Source organism: Arvicanthis niloticus, chromosome 8 (genome assembly GCF_011762505.2).
Source record: "Arvicanthis niloticus isolate mArvNil1 chromosome 8, mArvNil1.pat.X, whole genome shotgun sequence".
In the NCBI taxonomy this organism is placed as follows: Eukaryota; Metazoa; Chordata; class Mammalia; order Rodentia; family Muridae; genus Arvicanthis; species Arvicanthis niloticus.
Window position 1 is genome coordinate 68,950,302 of NC_047665.1, and position 17,185 is coordinate 68,967,486.

At 38.3% G+C, this 17,185-nt stretch overlaps 1 protein-coding gene across 20 annotated transcripts in view; it reads left to right on the top strand.

The window, feature by feature from the left end:
- Mllt10 (MLLT10 histone lysine methyltransferase DOT1L cofactor) overlaps window positions 1-17,185 on the top strand; it is a 137,855-nt gene that overhangs the window by 112,323 nt on the left and 8,347 nt on the right. For all 20 annotated transcript variants that reach the window (XM_076939547.1, XM_076939550.1, XM_076939546.1 and 17 more), the window contains 6 exons: window positions 9,374-9,491; window positions 10,875-10,947; window positions 13,689-13,843; window positions 16,053-16,241; window positions 16,597-16,685; window positions 16,817-17,181. In XM_076939547.1, coding sequence (XP_076795662.1) covers window positions 9,374-9,491; window positions 10,875-10,947; window positions 13,689-13,843; window positions 16,053-16,241; window positions 16,597-16,685; window positions 16,817-17,181 — 989 coding nt within the window. The remainder of the gene's footprint in view (window positions 1-9,373; window positions 9,492-10,874; window positions 10,948-13,688; window positions 13,844-16,052; window positions 16,242-16,596; window positions 16,686-16,816; window positions 17,182-17,185) is intronic.

A 17,185-nucleotide genomic window follows, 5' to 3' on the forward strand; every position in this document is an offset into this window, starting at 1 on the left:
ACTCATGTGCACACACCCACCCATAAAACACACAATAAAATAATAATACAAATGAATATTTAAAAATCTCCAAATGTAAAAAATGACTCTTCTCCCAAATATAGTATTTTTTTTTTAATAAATTGTGCCTTGATACACTAGAAGTTTTGTTTTTTTTTTGTTTTGTTTTTTCTAGTAAGTTTTCACAAATAAATGTTTGATGACTTTTCTCTCCTTTTTGCCACAATCTGATCTGTAGCTTGATATGCAGCTTCGTTTATAGGATTTCTCTTTTATTTTTCAGTTCTTAAATCTAGTGCTTTAATATAGCAGCCAGTGTTTTTCCACTGACCTGTATTTTACCCAGCCCTTGAGTTTTGTTTTTTTGTTTTTTTTTTTGTTTTTTTTAATTAAATTATTTTAAGGTGGGGTCTCAACTGAGTCGCCCAGGGTTCTTTGGACTCATTCTTCAGGCTAAGCAGGTCTGCTTTTTTAGACTCCTGAGTAACTGACACTGGTGAGCTCTGCTAGGCCTGGCAATAGGAATGTTGCAAAGACAAGAGAAAAATAGGAAAAACCATAGTCTTGTATCTTATTTTTATTTTATGTATTTGGGTACACTGTAGCCATCTCCAGACACACCAAAAGAGGTCATCAGATCTCATTAAGGATGGTTGTGAGCCACCATATGGTTGCTGGGAATTCAACTCAGGACTTCTGGAAGAGCATTCAGTTCTCTTAACTGCTGAGCCATTTCTCCATCCCCCTCTTGTATCTTATTAATAAGACAAATAATGTTTTAGAAAGCCAAATAAACAGATAACTCCAATGGCAATAGTTTGAGAATCCTAAGTTACATGCATGCAAGGACACTGAATTATTTATTTGTGTGAGTGGATGTGTATATTTGTCTTTGATGTATGTGGGCACAAACCAGTGTGCATGTTTACCTAAGAGACAACTTGTGGAATTGGCTTTTTCCTTCTACCTTTTATAAAATTCTGTGAATTCCAAACTTAAGTGGGTAAGGGACGGAAATGCCTGTCATTTGACTGAAAGTGCCTTTACTCACTGAGCCATCCTGTGTAGCCATCCCCACCTCCCCCAGGATTTAAAGTAAAGCTCTACCCTCAGACCATCTGTGTTCATCAGCAAGTTTCAAGGTTTGGTAGGTTTGTGCTACCACACCCAGCCCACTTCACTCTGTAATTAGTTTCAAAGTTCTAATAAGAGATACTTGAAAATTTTAGAAAACTTGCTGTATTTTTTAATCACTAGTTTGTCTAGCACGCATTTATAAATTGCTTTGTGGGTGGAACCATCCCCTAGTCTGTGTGAATGAAGCCCTCGTTTTGATCTTCTACACCAGTTTTGTTTCTAAAAAGACAAAATAAACTAAATCACTACAAACTTGAGCACAGTTTCTAGTATATGGAACTTTAGAATTCATATGCATTTTCTTGGTATTTTCTGTAAGTTGTATTACCAGAATACGCCATTAGAGTAGTGTAATGTGTATGCTTATGAATGATGTTACTAGGTGTTATGAATGAAGATTTTAGAGTGAATAGCAGTTTAGTACAGAAAGTCAGTGGTGTGACTTGTGCCATCTTTGGACATGAAAATGGACTGTTTGAATGAAGCTGTCATGTGACGTTAGAAGGCTTTCTTCAGGTTATCTCACTAGATAAGCAGGAAGAGGGAAGTCATGGGGCTGGGTTAGGGAATGTGAGTGATACGTAAAACCACTGTCTCTCATAGGTAGTTAAGTGAGCCAGAGGAGAGTTTTATACCCTGGAACCAAGTCTTACTTGAACATTTTCAGTGTGCACTTTCTTTTCTGATTTTATAAAACTGTTTTAAGTATTGTTGTTAGTTCCAGGCTGAATTAAGTAGAGCCTCATTTTTTATTCATTATGTTGGTGTGTTTGGGGCCTGTATCAGGGAGCAGTACACGGGAGAAGTGTTAGTGAAGGGAAATGCAGAGCGAGAAGGAAGAATTCACAAGGTGCAAGTAATCCAAGATTCAGGCAGTTACATTCTTTATTTTGTTTATCCCTTTCCATGCTCGAATAAGATGGATCTCATGAACAACCAACCAAACAACCGACTAACCAACCAACCAACCACACAAACACATAACCAGTTTGATTCACATGCTACATGATGAGGCAGCTGCATCCATCCTTCTGCCTAGTAGTAAATGCATTCTGCCTTGAAGCTGAAGCCTGTTTAGGTTGGCTTGTCTGGGGCTGCTGTAGCAACTACCAGTCTCCTGGCAACTGAGGTACATTGACCTCTAAGTTGATCTGAGTCAGATCTGCTTCAATTTAGATGCCTGAGACAATATTAATGGTGTTGAATGTGAAATGTTATAAGCAGTCTATAAGGGAAAAGATACAAAAATATTTTGATGGAATTATGAGAACTCTGGAAAATGGTCATTATGTCTCCTCTACTTCATGGCAGCATTATTTCAGCTTAACCTTTATGTAATTCTTAGTCTACTTCGTGTACAATCTGTTGTATGTAGGTAGTTACTTACACTTTAGTCTTTTAATTATATATAATTTAAAACAAAGCAATGTTAAAAGGTAGATAGTGAAAGTTATCAGTATTTAAAATACGATTCTAGATGTCATGTCACAGTTATTATTAAGAACTGTGCAAGAACATTAAGAACCTAGCATGTGCAAGAGCCAGAGCTCACTCACCAGCACTACCAAAAAGAAAACGAGATAAGACAACCACCCCTAACCCTTACACAGGTGTGCACATCTGCCCCTCCCCCTTCTCTCAGCAGATACTTTAAAATGTGCATGGGGAATAGAAAATGTAAATGATGTTTGGCAGTCCTTTTCTGTATAATTTAATGAAATCAGAATTTTTAGTGGCTAGGTTGGAGCTAGAACCAAAGTCCAGGAGTCATTCTTATTTTTTCTGACCCTCAGTGTAAGTAAAATCAACAGAATTATTTTTAAGTATTAAACCTTATTTGATATATTCTAGTTGTTCAAAAAAATTTTTTTTAACCAATAATCAGTATAAATCCTCAGTAACATAGGCTGTCAGGAATACAGTTGTAGTGAATGTAGATCTTTCTCCTCACACAAGGTAAAATATTATGTGGAAATGATGTGTTCTTTCTAATCATACGTAAAGGACATAAATAAGTTATTTTAGGAGTACCATTAACTTTTCATGTTGCTCTTCAGATTCCACTATTTTCTCCCTAAAAGATAAGTGGTAACATCGATTAGATATCAAGTAATTAAACCTATTCAGAATTGGTTATTCTGTCCAATTCTTCTGTTGAGTGTTCAGTAATGGTTTAACTGCGCTTTAATCCTCCTGCTGTTTTCTGGAGACTCAATTGTGACACGTTTCAGCATCAGCATTAGTTACCTTAGGCTTTTAACAGTTAGGGAGCAGTTTGAGACATGAGTGATGCAGGTGAGCCTGCTGGCCTCAGCAGCCTGTCCTACCTCACGCTGGGCATCAGAGCATCACTGGTGGCAGCTGACTCAGAAGTGGAGTTCTCAGAGTGTGTTTCAAAGTATGAAGTTTGAATCATTGTGAAGAATAGAAGAAACATGATTCAGTCTATGTCTAGTGTTCATTTTGATTTTGTTCCAAAAAACGTCTGTGGTCAAGCATGCATTCTTAATTTTAATATATATTATTTTAAAATAACGTGATTAATATTGAACATTTTAATTCTTACATTGTATTTATAGTCTTGTATGTTTTTGCTGTTGTGTTTTAGTTTTTTTGAGTCAGTCCTGCCATATATTCCTGAGTTTAGAACTCTGTATAGCTCAGGGTGGTGTGCAGTGATTCAGCACTACCTGTGTCTTGAGTGCTGGGGTTACAGGTGTGGTCCTGTGCTCAGCAGTGCTGCTGTGTTATAAGAGAGTCTTCGGGTGAAGGGTTACTTACAGCAGAGCATTTCTGCTTTTTTTTTGGAAATCGTTTTTACTCTTGGAAATTTGCCCAAATTAGTATCAGTATATCATTGATAATTATCCAAGTTAATGGAAAACCAGAGATCACAATAGTTCACAAATAATTTGTCTTTTTTTTGGGGGGGGGGTGTTTGGGACAGGGTTTCTCTGTATAGCCCTGGCTATCCTGGAACTCACTCTGTAGACCAGGCTGGCCTCGAACTCAGAAATCCGCCTGCCTCTGCCTCCCAAGTGCTGGTATTAAAGGTGTGCACCACCACCGCCCAGCAATAATTTATTCTTAAGAGCCTTTTATTTCAAGTTTATTTTGTGTATGCATGTGGGCATGCACATGAATAATGCATGTTTATATGTCAGAAGACAACTTGCTTCTTAGAAGTCGGTTTTCTCCCATCTTGCATGTTTCAGGGATTAAAGTTAGATCATTATGCTTGGTACCAGGCACCTTTACCAGTTGAACCATCGTGGCTGCCACAAAAATTAACTTTAAAAATAACAAGATAGAGTATGTGACGCTTATATACCCAGTTGTTTTTATGAGTATTAACTACATGCCTATGGTATTCTCAAAAGAGAGGCATTGTAGTAGCATCAGCCTCTTTCTGTAGATGAACACAAAATTTGAGGATAGAGAAGTATAATAGCTTGCCAGTGGCTTAGCTATTAGCAAATACAGTGTTGATGTTTTTTCCTTGAAAGTGTGTGTGTGTGTGTGTGTGTGTGTGTGTGTGTGTGTGTGTGTGTGTGTGTAGTAGGGACTTGAGGTAGAACACTGGTAGGATACTTGCCTCACATATGGAATTTCCTGTGTTTCATTCCCTGCTTACAAAATAAACCCAGAGCAAATGTATATATGAATTGGAAATGGTAATAAAGTAGTCTTTTAAGAAATTATTTTTATGTGTATTAGTGTTTTGCCCATGTGTATGTCTGTACCATGTGGGTGCCTGGTGCCTGCCAAAAGAGCGCTCTTAACCACTAAGCCATCGCTCCAGCAACCAACAAAATGCTCTTGATAAAATTAGGGAGAATGTAATTTTGTTTTATTTTTCTAAACAGGGTTTGTCTGTGTAGGCCTGATTGTCCTGTAGAGCAGGCTGGCCTTGAACTTGTAGATCTACTTGTCTCTGCCTCCTGAGTGTTGGGATTAAAGGCATGCATAACTACTGCCCGGCTGGAAGCGTACATTTCAAAGTAATGCGCCCATGTTATACTGTTGCAGAAATGGCTAGTACTACATTTTAGAGCTTGTTTGAATCATTTGATTATGATGTTGACTAACAGACTAATATATGCTGTAAAACAATGTTGGTTCTAACTTGTCCTGTAGGATAGAACTATAAAGTTTCAAGCCTACCTTTAAATTATGTATTTACTTCTATCATACTTTCTAAGGATGAAAATGTCACAGGGAGTCATACCATTTACCACTAACTTTACTTTTTTTCTTTATATGAAATAGAGTCTCATTTGCTTTTCTGCAAGAGCTATGAAATTTGTGGTCCTAAATCCACCTCCCAAGTGCTGGGAGTGTGTAGGCTCACACTACCAAGTGCTTATTATATCCAGTTCTTCTTGTTCATTTATAATTTTGAGGAGAAAATACACCTCAAATAATATAGCTTTAATATTTAAATATTTTATTAGACCTTGCTCTTTCCATTTTTGTTTTTATTTCATCCTCTCTCTCTCTCTCTCTCTCTCTCTCTCTCTCTCTCTCTCTCTCTCTCTCTCTCTCTCTGTGTGTGTGTGTGTGTGTGTGTGTGTGTGTGTGTGTGTACCTGTTCTGTGTCTGCACCACAGCATGCACACAGAGGTTAAAGTATAACTTGTGGGAGTCAGTACCCTCTTTCCTCCATTTGAGTCCTGGTGATTGAACATCAGGTTTGGTAGCTAATTCTTGTCTCTCCTACATCTTCTGGTTAGCCCAAGGCATCTCTTTCCCTTCTATATATAGCGAACTACTTTACATTAAGCCTAAGATCTATTTAGTCACCATTTGCCAGAGCCCATCACATGCGTCTGCTCATAACCGGAACCTTAAAACAGAGAAGATTATCTATTAATAGGTAGATTAAGCCACAGGTAGAGGTTTGATCTTAAGATATTTTAAAATGATAGCCTAGTCTGTTTAGGAAATACTGAGTTTGATTTATTTGTCTTGAATTTTAATACTGCCTGAGGTAGTTGCTTTTGTTTTTATGGCTCTTTGATATATTAAGTTCATGAGGCATAATTTTTTTAAATCTTAGGCAGTTGTTTAAAAGTAATTTAGGTTTACTTTAATAATTGTTGTTGATTTTTAGTTTGTTAGTCTTTGGATCCGATTATAAAATAATTATCCTTCATCCTGAGCTTATATCCTAGAGTGCTAGGATTTCTTACATTTAGATTCACAGACCAGCCGTAAGAACAGTGCAGTGTTGCCTTGTATGTATGTGATCCAGTCCCAGGAACCATGGTGTTCTCTTTGGGATGTTGATAATAAAGATAATTTTGGAGGGATAAAGAGTCTTTGATTTGTCACCCAGGCTGGCCTTGGACTCTCTGATGCTCCTGAATCATGTTCTTTACCTTAAAATGATATGTGTCTTAGCAGAAATCAGGCTGGACCAGGTTACAGGCATTAATGTACAGCACAAAAGTGCCTTCCTATCTAGAAAAGTTAATACTCACACTTTCTCTTTTGAAAATTTATTTTCCTTTTTGAGGCAAGATCTTTCTATGTAGCCTCATTTGTAATCCTCCTGCCTCAGCTCCCAAAATAAACAAAATTTTTAAAAAACTAGACATTGCTAGTTTAGAATAGGCTAATGGTAGTTTTATTTATTGGTTTTGCTCATGGCCATTAGGCAGGTCAGTCATTGTGCTGTACTGCCTTTTGTTTATGTTCCTATAGTGGTCTTACTGGCTGAAGGTGATAAGAAAATACCACCTCTAAATTTGAAGCTATCAAGGAGAAATATGAAACTCTTGGCAGCAGCAGGGTTACCTCCTTTCAAAAATTATTTCTAATAAGAGTTGGATCTGCCTGGGCAGTGTCTGTGCACACCTTTAATCCCTGCATTCAGGAGGCAGAGACAGCTGTACTGGTCTACGGAGTAAGTTCCAGGACAGCCAAGGAGAAACCCTGTCTTAAATAACAAAAACAACAAATGAAACTCGGAACTGAAAAGGTATTCCTGATAGTAAATTAGATGACAGCAAAGGAAAAAAAGGATGGGCCTACAGGTTGAGTGTGCTCTACTGTGCAGGTGTTAAGACCCTGCCCCAACCCATCCTCCTTACTCACCCTTCCTCCCTACCTACCCTTCCTCCCCACCTACCCTTCCTCCCCATGCACCTGTCCCCTGCTACATGCAGATCTCTCTTCTGCTATCAAGAAACCTCTTCAAAATAAACTTTCTTCCTCCTTGTAATTTTCTGTATGCTCAATTAACCTTTTAAAAATTGTGTCTCAAAAGTAGAACAGTTCCATGGAAAAAACTTTTTTAAGTTCTAGTATCTGAGGCTTGTTATTGGTGCCCTGTAATGTTGATGTGTCTCCAATTTTCTTGTTCTTGCTTATTTTATAAGTAGATAATATTCCTCACTGGTTGCTTTTTGGAGAGGCAAAGTCACTTTTTAAAACTGTTTCCTTCTGCAGTTGCATTCACACATATGCCATAGCACACATGTAAGAGTCAGGATGACTTACAAAAGTCAGTGTTCCTTCAGTCACAGGAATGGAACTCATGTCCCCAGGCTTGGTAGCCTCACCCTTACCCACTGAGCTATCTCTCAGTCCAAGAGTGTCATATAGCTTAGTTTATTGTGTTTTCAATCTCCATGCTGTTAAATACATAGGAAGTATCCAGTGTTGAAGTTCACTTATCTTTCACTGTGTACTAGGTGAGATAATATATAAATTATACATTGTGATATGTGTGTTTGTGTGTGTTTTGCACATGTGAGTATCAAGAGGAGATCACCTGTAGGAGTCAGGTTTTTCCATTTTGTGGATCCCAGGATTAGAACTCAAGTCATAAAGTTTGGTTGCAAGAGTCATTATCCACCTGGGTATTTTGTCTGCTCAATTATTAAACAGTATAAACTTAACTGACTCTTTATGTAGGTCCTTAAGAAGAGACAAAATAGAAAGGTTGTTAAATTGAATTTACATATTAAATATGAACTAAAAAGTACATTGGAACAATGGAAAGTCAGGGTTCTGGATGTTCGAAACCACTATTATGAATTATAAAATTACAGCCTTATTGTATACTTACTAAATTATCTAAATGCCACAATACACTGTTGCTCAAGATAGGAGTTGGCCAGAAATAATTTATTATCTAGATATGTGCTTTGTCATAACTGACATCATCAATCTCTTCTGAGCTGTCACCTATGTCACCAGGCCCTGCGTTTCTTCTGTTGTCATCTTGCTTCTTTATATTAGAAATATTGCTGTCTTTGGAAGTTGTTTTTAAAAGGTTTATTCTAAAATGATAATGCTTTGGTTTTGGTTATGAGAAAAAATTAGTTTATGATTCTGTTTATTCTGAAAATAATTTCAAGATAGTAAATGGTTTCTGTTAGCTACAGTATTTTGTGTACAAGAAGAGACTTGTTTCCAAAATGGCACATCTTAAGGTTATGATATTCTTGGAAAGTGGGAACGTATACACATCAAAGAAGGCATTTTGATTACGCAACCCTTTGGCCAGCCTCTTTGACATCGCCTGTGTAAGGGTTCAGTTGGGCTTATTTGGCACAGGTCCCAGTAAGAGGCCTTCAGACTTGTGGTTAGTAACATGAGGGAGTCACAGTCTGGAGGAGCTCTTCAGTCAGTAGACCTGGCTTTCTGCCAGAAAGACAGGACCTTATATGGGGTCAGGGCAAAGCTGAGATTGGTTGGGCTTTGCATTGTATAGAAAATATACTTGTGATGCCTGTTTGCTTTCTTTCAAGATGAAAACAAAACAAAACGGCACAAGCAGCAGGCTTCTAAGTCTCTCAAAATAGGAAGTAACAAAAACACTGTGGTTTTTTGATGACAGTATTAAGCAATGGCAAACATGGCTTTGAGCAGTCAAATTACTAGAAGTAGAAGTTAAACCTTTTACATTCTTAGCCAGCTTGTGATGTTGAGAGACACAGCATTTGTTAAACATCTGTTGTCTACCTGACTGATTTCCTAAATGGCTTAACGAGATTAAAGAATTAGTTCTAAGTTCACATAGTTACAGTGTAAGTAGATTCACAGAATGAGCCACTCCTTGGAAACACTGTAGTTTTCAGAATTTGCTGTTAGATGTTAAAGCATTTATCTTGCCCGTCTGCATTTGTGCTTGCCTTCTGAGTGAGAGCACAGCTGAGACTGGGAGGGAAACCATCAAGGCAGGCATTTCAGTCTGATCACTAACTTTGTGCTTCTTCTCATTTAGGCAAATACCGTTTCTGGATCTTCTCTTAGTCAGGCACCAGCCCATATGTATGGCAGTAGATTAAATCAAAATCCATCCATGGCAGTTCTCATGGCTCAGTCTGAAAGCAGCCAGACAGGTAAAGCCCCTCCCTGGTGTATGTAAACCCTCTCTGTATTAGGTCATTTTTTTAAAATGGAAGGAAGAAAAGGAAGGAAGAAAGGAAAGAAGGAAGGAAGGAAGGAAGGAAGGAAGGAAGGAAGGAAGGAAGGAAGGAAGGAAGGAAGGAAGGAAAGGCAGCCATCTAGGGATGTGATTAGTACACAATTTTGTTTTTCTTTTTTTGAAAAGCGAAAAGAATTACATTTGGAAGTATGTAAATGTTATGCTGTAAAACAGTGCTGTGTTTTTTTACTCTCTGAAGTGCAAATATTTAGTCTGAGCCATCAGCAGGCAGGAGTGGCACAGTGTCTTTTCTAACAGATTTGTTCAGTCCTCAAGTCTATGCAATGAAAGCAACATGGCATTGGGTTTTACCATGAATAGTTCAAGTCTTTATTTGCATAATTCATAAAATTGAATTACCCGAACTTGGTTTAAAAATATCCTTCTTAGAGAATTTCTGCAGTATTTAGTAATCCTATGGTTTTTTTTTTTTTTTTTTTTTTTTTTTTTTTTTAAGACCAGTTAGCATTTGTTGCATTTGCCTCTTGTACTGTTTTAATTACTTGTTCATTTGTGTTTGTCTCATTCCATCCTTACGGATTTGTTGACATGTCCACTTAGTCCTGGCTGGTCTCAGGGAAGGAGTGACTTTAACAGTTCAACAAGAAGGGATCACTCATCATGTACATACCCTTGAAGAGTCAGTGACTCCCTGACTCTTGTAAGGGGAGTCCAGTCCTGAGAGAGGACAGACAGATTGGAAAGGGCCGTGAGGGTGGAATACAATCTGCTTAAGACATGGAGATTTCTTATTATAGCAGCAGTAGATTTCTCAAGGTGAACACTTTTCGTTTAATGCAGATATCTAGATTTTTAATTGTTCTTGCCAATTTGCAAACATGTTACATATTTATTGGTGTGGTGAGTTGTCTTGATGTATCAGTGTATTTTGTGACTTGTGTTGGGAGACAAAGTGTTAAAAAATTCAAAGCATAAGGATTCCCTGTGATAAGCATACAGATTAGTTGTCTACAGCTGCAGTTCATTACTTTAACCATAGAAATTAAAAGTGGCTGAGGGGAGAGCACTGCCAATTCAAACCATGCTTCTGTGCTGTACAATTGAAAGGAGTAAGGGAAGAGCACATGATCCGTGGCCTTGTACACCCACAAAGATGTGTACAGACAGTGTTGCACATGCCACACAGATCAACAGCTCTCAACCAGCAGCATGGCAGGCCTTCCTCTTTCATAACTGGAAAGATTCTGGCACAGCCTTGATAGGTATTTTAGGAAAACTCAGAGCAGGAACTTAAAACTTGGTATCTCTAGTAAGAGTCCTATTATCAACTCTGCAGATCAAGATCTTGGAGACAATGCCCGAAGCCTGGTTGGTCGAGGAAGCTCACCCCGAGGAAGCCTCTCTCCAAGGTAAGGATTGTTATTACTGAGAAGCATAGGCAAGAAACACCTTGTGATTTGGAAACTTTGTTATCTCGAGTAGGAAAGTGTATATTTGTTGAGGCTATAAAAGCATTCTGTAGATAAGAAGCCTGTCTAGACAAGAAAATTGATTCTAAATTAATTGAAATGTTAATTTTAAACACATTGTTAGATTTCTAAGCTAAAAGGAATACATTTTCATGTGTTTCTAATCAGTTTGAACCATTCATCATTTGTATATTTAGCTTGTGGGATGATTAATGCATTGACTTGGTGATTATTTTTTGCTTATAAAATACTGATGCCTTAAGATACAAACCGAGACTGTCGCTCTTGAGGCTCAGCTTTGGCTGAGTCTCTAGTTGCTGTTTCACAAATGAAGCTTCCTAAAATCCCTATAGTTTTTTTACGTTGTTGGAAGCAGAGTATATCTAATGTATTGTGTGTGTTTTTAGGTCTTGTATGATATGTGAGGAGCATTCCCCACTGTCTATCAGTAAACCACTACTGTAAGTCAGGGTGGTTTGTGGGTCTGTTCTGTTGTTGATGGGAAACAGTGCTGTGGAGCACATGTCCGCTTATAAGAAGACATGGAATTTAGTGATGTCTGTCTTTATTCCGCTTTCAGCTTTGGCATCCTTCTTGAGTTTGTTTTCTCCAGCTTTATAAATTCTCCCTCACCTTTAGTTGGGTGGGAGGAGGACAGGTCTGGGTGGTCCTTGGGTCCTCATGTCAGGGAGGAGTTCCGTTGAAAAGGAGAACTTGTCACATTTTGTCTGACAAAAGGGATGTTTGTGCTGCTCAGTCGGGGAATGTTCCTTAAGGAGCATATTTTATTTTATTTTATTTTATTTTATTTTATTTAAAGGCTGTGTTTTTCTGCGCAGCACTGGCTGTCCTGGAATTTGCTCTGTAGACTAGGCTGGCCTTGAACTCAAGAGATTTCCCCCTTCCTATTGCTGGGATTAAAGGTGTGGACCACCCCTACTCAGTGAGCACATTCTTTCCCATTGTAGATACTTTCCTGTAAGCTCCTCCATTTCCCAGGGGCACATAGACATGTGCCTTCCCTCATATCATTCCTATAATAGAATTATGTAAAAGTAATGTGGTTATTTTTTCTTACTAAGTTCTGGAGAAAATATTTCTCATTTGGAAATGAGGAGTCTGAACTACAGAATGAGAAATACACCACTGCTCTGTGATTTTTATATTGTATTTCTATACTGTGTATGCTTCTCTTTTCAATGAGAAAGTTAATGGAGTCTTCCTCATGTTTAGTAGAGGAAGAATTTCCATGTCCCCACTTAAAAGTTACATCATCACACAAGTTATCTATAATGGCTTCAGAATTCCCTAGTGCAATTTTGCTTAGTAAAATTTTTTATTTTTAAACAGACCATAATCTTATGAATGGTATTAAATTATTTTTAGTGTACATTTAAGTATTACATTATTCTTTAAAAATGAACCTAAAGTGGAATGGCCCAACTAACCTTGACAAAATGTATTTTGAAAGTGGTGGCCAACTCATGATGCTTGCATGTAGAGCCTTACTACTTGAAGTCTCTAAGAAACTGATTGTATATATAACAAACTGAGTGTGTGTGTGAATAAAAACAAGCTTTCTGCCTGGACCAGACCTCTAGTTCATTGCATAGAAGACCATTGTTTTCCAACCTGAGTGACTTAGATGCCTTTAACTGACTAAGCAGACTTTGAGAATTTCTGTCCTGGTCCTTGTGTGGCGCTCCCTTCCCAAATCCTCAGATGTCCATTTTCCTCATTGTTAAACTAAGATCACTGTATAAAGATACTTAGGACACTAATTCTCTTTACTGGTGCAGTAAGATAGAATGGAGACTAGAGACAAATATGGCCCCATTTACTAATGGAAAAGTAAAACTGGACATATGAATAGAGCATGATCATTTTTCTCTGTTTTAGAAGGGTTAAGATCTATTTGAAGAACTAATCTAAGACATTACAAAAAGCTTGTATAATCTACATTCTACACAGATAAATTATTTTGGATTGATAGAACTGAAAAGGATTTTATTTTTAATTAAAAATCATTAAAATTTTCTTTTTATTGGACTTTAGGATTCAAATGGCCTCCACAGTGTTACATTGGTAGTGTTATTCTGATAGCATGTACATTAAGACATAGTGGTAGAATTTTATTTTAATGTGTATATGTACTTTGCCTACATGTACATCACTTATGTTCACCATATGAAGACCCAGTGCCCAAGGAAGCCAGAAGAGGGCATCAGATCCCCAGGAATTTGAGCTACAGACAGAGTTGTGAGCCATCCGTGGGTTCTAGGCACTAGACCTGCAAGAGCATGGAGTACTCTCAACCCCTGGGTCATGTCTTCAGCCCCCTTTTCCTTTTGTCTGTCTGTCTTAAAGCTCTTCTAATGTCTGGTTTCCCTGTGTCTTATAAAGAAAGCCATACTGTTTGTTCACAGCCTATTCAAAGAACTTTGGTCGTTTGTTTTCTAGTGGTTTTTAATTATTTACTATGTTCAGTTATTTTATTCTATAATTTAGTGAAGAAGAATGATAATGACTCAATTATGATTTTATCGATACTCTGCCATAGGCCACTTGGTGCTAGAAAATGTATATAGGAAAATGGGCTCTTAGCACGGTGCAGGAGATTGGTATGCTGCCACTTAGATGCATTTTCTTTTTTTTAACTTGAGAATAAATGTTTTTGACAGATCCCCTGTGAGTAACTTACAGATTCGATATGATCAACCAAGCAATAGTAGTTTGGAAAATGTGCCTCCAGTAGCAGCAAGTATTGAACAACTCTTGGAGAGGCAGTGGAGTGAAGGACAACAGTTTTTATTAGAACAGGGTACTCCTAGTGACAGTAAGTATTCATTTTCTTTTATCTAAAATGGATACTTGGAAGTGGGTGGTGGTGTTGCATGCCTTTAATCCCAACACTCAGGAGGCAGAAGCAAGCAGATCTCTGAGTTAGAGGTCAGACTGATCTACAAATCAAGTTCCAGGACAGTTGGAGCTGCGCAGAGAAACTGTGCCCTGAAAAATACAAATAAACAAATAAAATACAGAAAAACTGTTTACCCAAAATAATGACATTATGTCATGCACTATATGTAATTAGAGAAGGTATGCACCATAGTTGGTCAGAGTTAACTCTACAGTGTTAACTCCAAATTTGTCTTTGTCTTTAAGAGTATCTCCAGCAAGTTTTGCTGTTTGTTTGTTGGTTGTTCAAGTTCTCTACTGTGTTGTGAACTTGAGAACAAGGCTGTCCCCTTTTCCTAGGGTTGGTATGAAGATAAGTGACATGAAAATTGAAAAGCTTGCCTTCACGTCTTGTTATCTGGTTCCTGGTTGAAGTAAACAGCTGCTGTAGTTCCTCTGTCCTACGAGACTTGGCTCTTGACAGCTTGTGAGAACGCATGCTCTCTCCTCTCAGCTCAGGACTTAGACATTCCCATGCCCAGAGATCTTTAAAAAAAAAATGTATCTAGCTAGGTATCAGACTTTAGAATTTGAAGGAAGAGTAATTAGGCAGATATGATACCTGTTTCTAATTCTGCCACTTAACAGGTAGAAACAGGTGGCACACATCTTTAATCCCAGCACTTGGAAGGCAGAGGCAGGCTCTTGTGAGTTTGGAGCCAGCCTAGTCTACATAGAGAATTCCAGAAGAGCCAGGGCTATTTATTTAGACCCTGTTCTTGCAAAAGGAATAGTAATCAGTAAATTTTATATTTAATCAGAATGTTAATCCTACTTAGAAAATTACATGGTATATTTTCTGTATACATATTTAGTATTAATACCAATGGCGGTGGGAGCGCCAACGCAGTCAAAACAGTACAGTACAGTTGGATCAGGTTAAGGAGAAGAGTGGATGGTTTTTATCATTTTGGCGTGGAAACTTTCCGTGCTTTATTTTTATATTATTTTGTATTTTTAAATAATTGGGCTTTAAAATAAATTGCTAGTGAGCTAAGTGCCTTGAATTGATCCTTTTATGGATGGTGCCCCTACCCCAAACTGTTTAACGTGAGGAAACTGATGTGGGCATCACCTTTTAAACAGGTTATATTAGAGGGCAGACTAGCTGTATTATCGGTTCTTACCTGGCACCTTAAGTCTTGTAATGCTGGAAGGTCTTTGGACAGCCCTGAGGTCATGTTAGCAAATACAACTTTTTAATACCTGAAGTTTTTCAAATGTCCATCACTGTTGCCTAACCACAATGTTTTTGATTGGCAGTTGAAAAGTCCAAGCCTTGGAAGAATTAACACAGTATCTTAGGTGATCAGTCAGGGCCAAAAGCTTGTTTCCTCCTCCAGAGAGAAGTAGCATGGTCCAGACACAGCGCTCCCTGCTGGGGAGCGTGCAGAGAGACATGTTGAGCAGCTGCCATTGGCAGGCTTTCTGCCAAGTGTGTGGCAGCATGCTTGGTTGCTGCTGCTGTTGTTTTGGGTCCTTCTTGTACATGTCAAGTGCATGCTCACTCTCCCATAGACTGCATCTCCCAGCTCCTGCATGTTTAAACAGTACAACTAAGAAAATGTGTTCTTATTTGAGGTAAAGCATATTGACGTGAATTTTCCTATTGTAACTCTTAGCTGTTATTATTTTTTTATAAAAAAAAAAAATCACCAAAAGTACTTTGAAATTTTAATTAAGTTTTATTTTGAGGAAAATAAAGTGCCATCATTTCTCTTTGAGTATAGAAACTACTGGAACCTGATTGGGGTTGGGTGGGTGGGCTATTGTTTATTTGAGACAGACAGACACACGCGAGCGTGCGCGCGCGCACACACACACACACACACACACACACACACCATAGCAAAACTTCCATGTGGTACATCTAGGTACAGTCTTCCTTGTGTGTACACTCACTATAACATGATGTTTGTGTCTACATTGAGATCTAGGAATAAACCCCAGTCATGTTAGCATTAACATGCAAAATTTCTACATGTTTAATTTAAGTCTAAAGCAATTCACGATATGACCATAAAATAAGTCAGTCATGGGAGTGGAGTTGTCTTTACTTAAAAAAAAATCACACAATTATTTGTCAGTTTTAGGAATGTTAAAGTCATTACATCAACTTCAAGTTGAAAATCGAAGATTAGAAGAACAGATTAAAAACTTGACTGCCAAAAAAGAACGTCTTCAGTTGTTGAACGCGCACCTTTCAGTGCCTTTCCCAGCAATAACAACAAACCCCAGTCCATGTCATCAGACCCACACGTACACAGCACAGACTGGTGAGTAAGACTCTTAATGTCATGTACACAGTGACTGGTTACTGGTTACATGAAGAAGATGGTAAGTTATTTCTAAGGGACAGAGACAGCCCTAGTAATTTCCTTGAATTTGTTTTCATTTCAATAGATACTTTAATGGTAAAATTTATTTAAATGTAAGATTTCATTATTAAAATTAAGCTACAATATTCAACACAAAGACACTGCCTCCCCTACCTCCCCAGCACCTACCTCCTCCATTTAAATATGTGTTAGGAGTAACAGAACTATGGGCTTCAGCTTCTGCTTTGAAATAGCTTTTAATTTTACACGTAATTAATAGGGCCTGTGTTTTTTAATCTTTTCCTGTTTCTAGCTCCTACTACTGAGTCATTGAACAGCAGTAAGAGCCCACATATAGGAGGCAGCTTTTTACCTGACAACTCTCTTCCTGTATTAAATCAGGTAAAACATTTGTGTATGTGTGTGTGTGTGTGTGGTTATGTTCATTTGTGTGTTACTTATTACATTGAATGATTTAAAATTGTGTTAAACAGTCTTACTGCCCTCTTTCCAACTCATTCTTTTTACACTAGGACTTGACCTCCAGTGGACAAAGCACCAGCAGTTCTTCTGCCCTTTCTACTCCCCCTCCTGCTGGGCAGAGCCCTGCTCAGCAAGGCTCTGGAGTCAGTGGGGTTCAGCAAGTCAATGGTGTGACAGTGGGGGCGTTAGCTAGTGGAATGCAGACGGTCACGTCCACCATTCCTGCTGTGTCCGCAGTGGGTGGAATAATTGGAGCTTTGCCAGGTAACCAACTGGCAATTAACGGCATTGTAGGAGCTTTAAACGGTGTTATTCAGACTCCGGTCACAATCTCTCAGAACCCTGCCCCCCTTACCCACACCAGTGTACCACCTAATGCAGCACATCCCATGCCAGCCGCCACACTGACTAACAGGTAA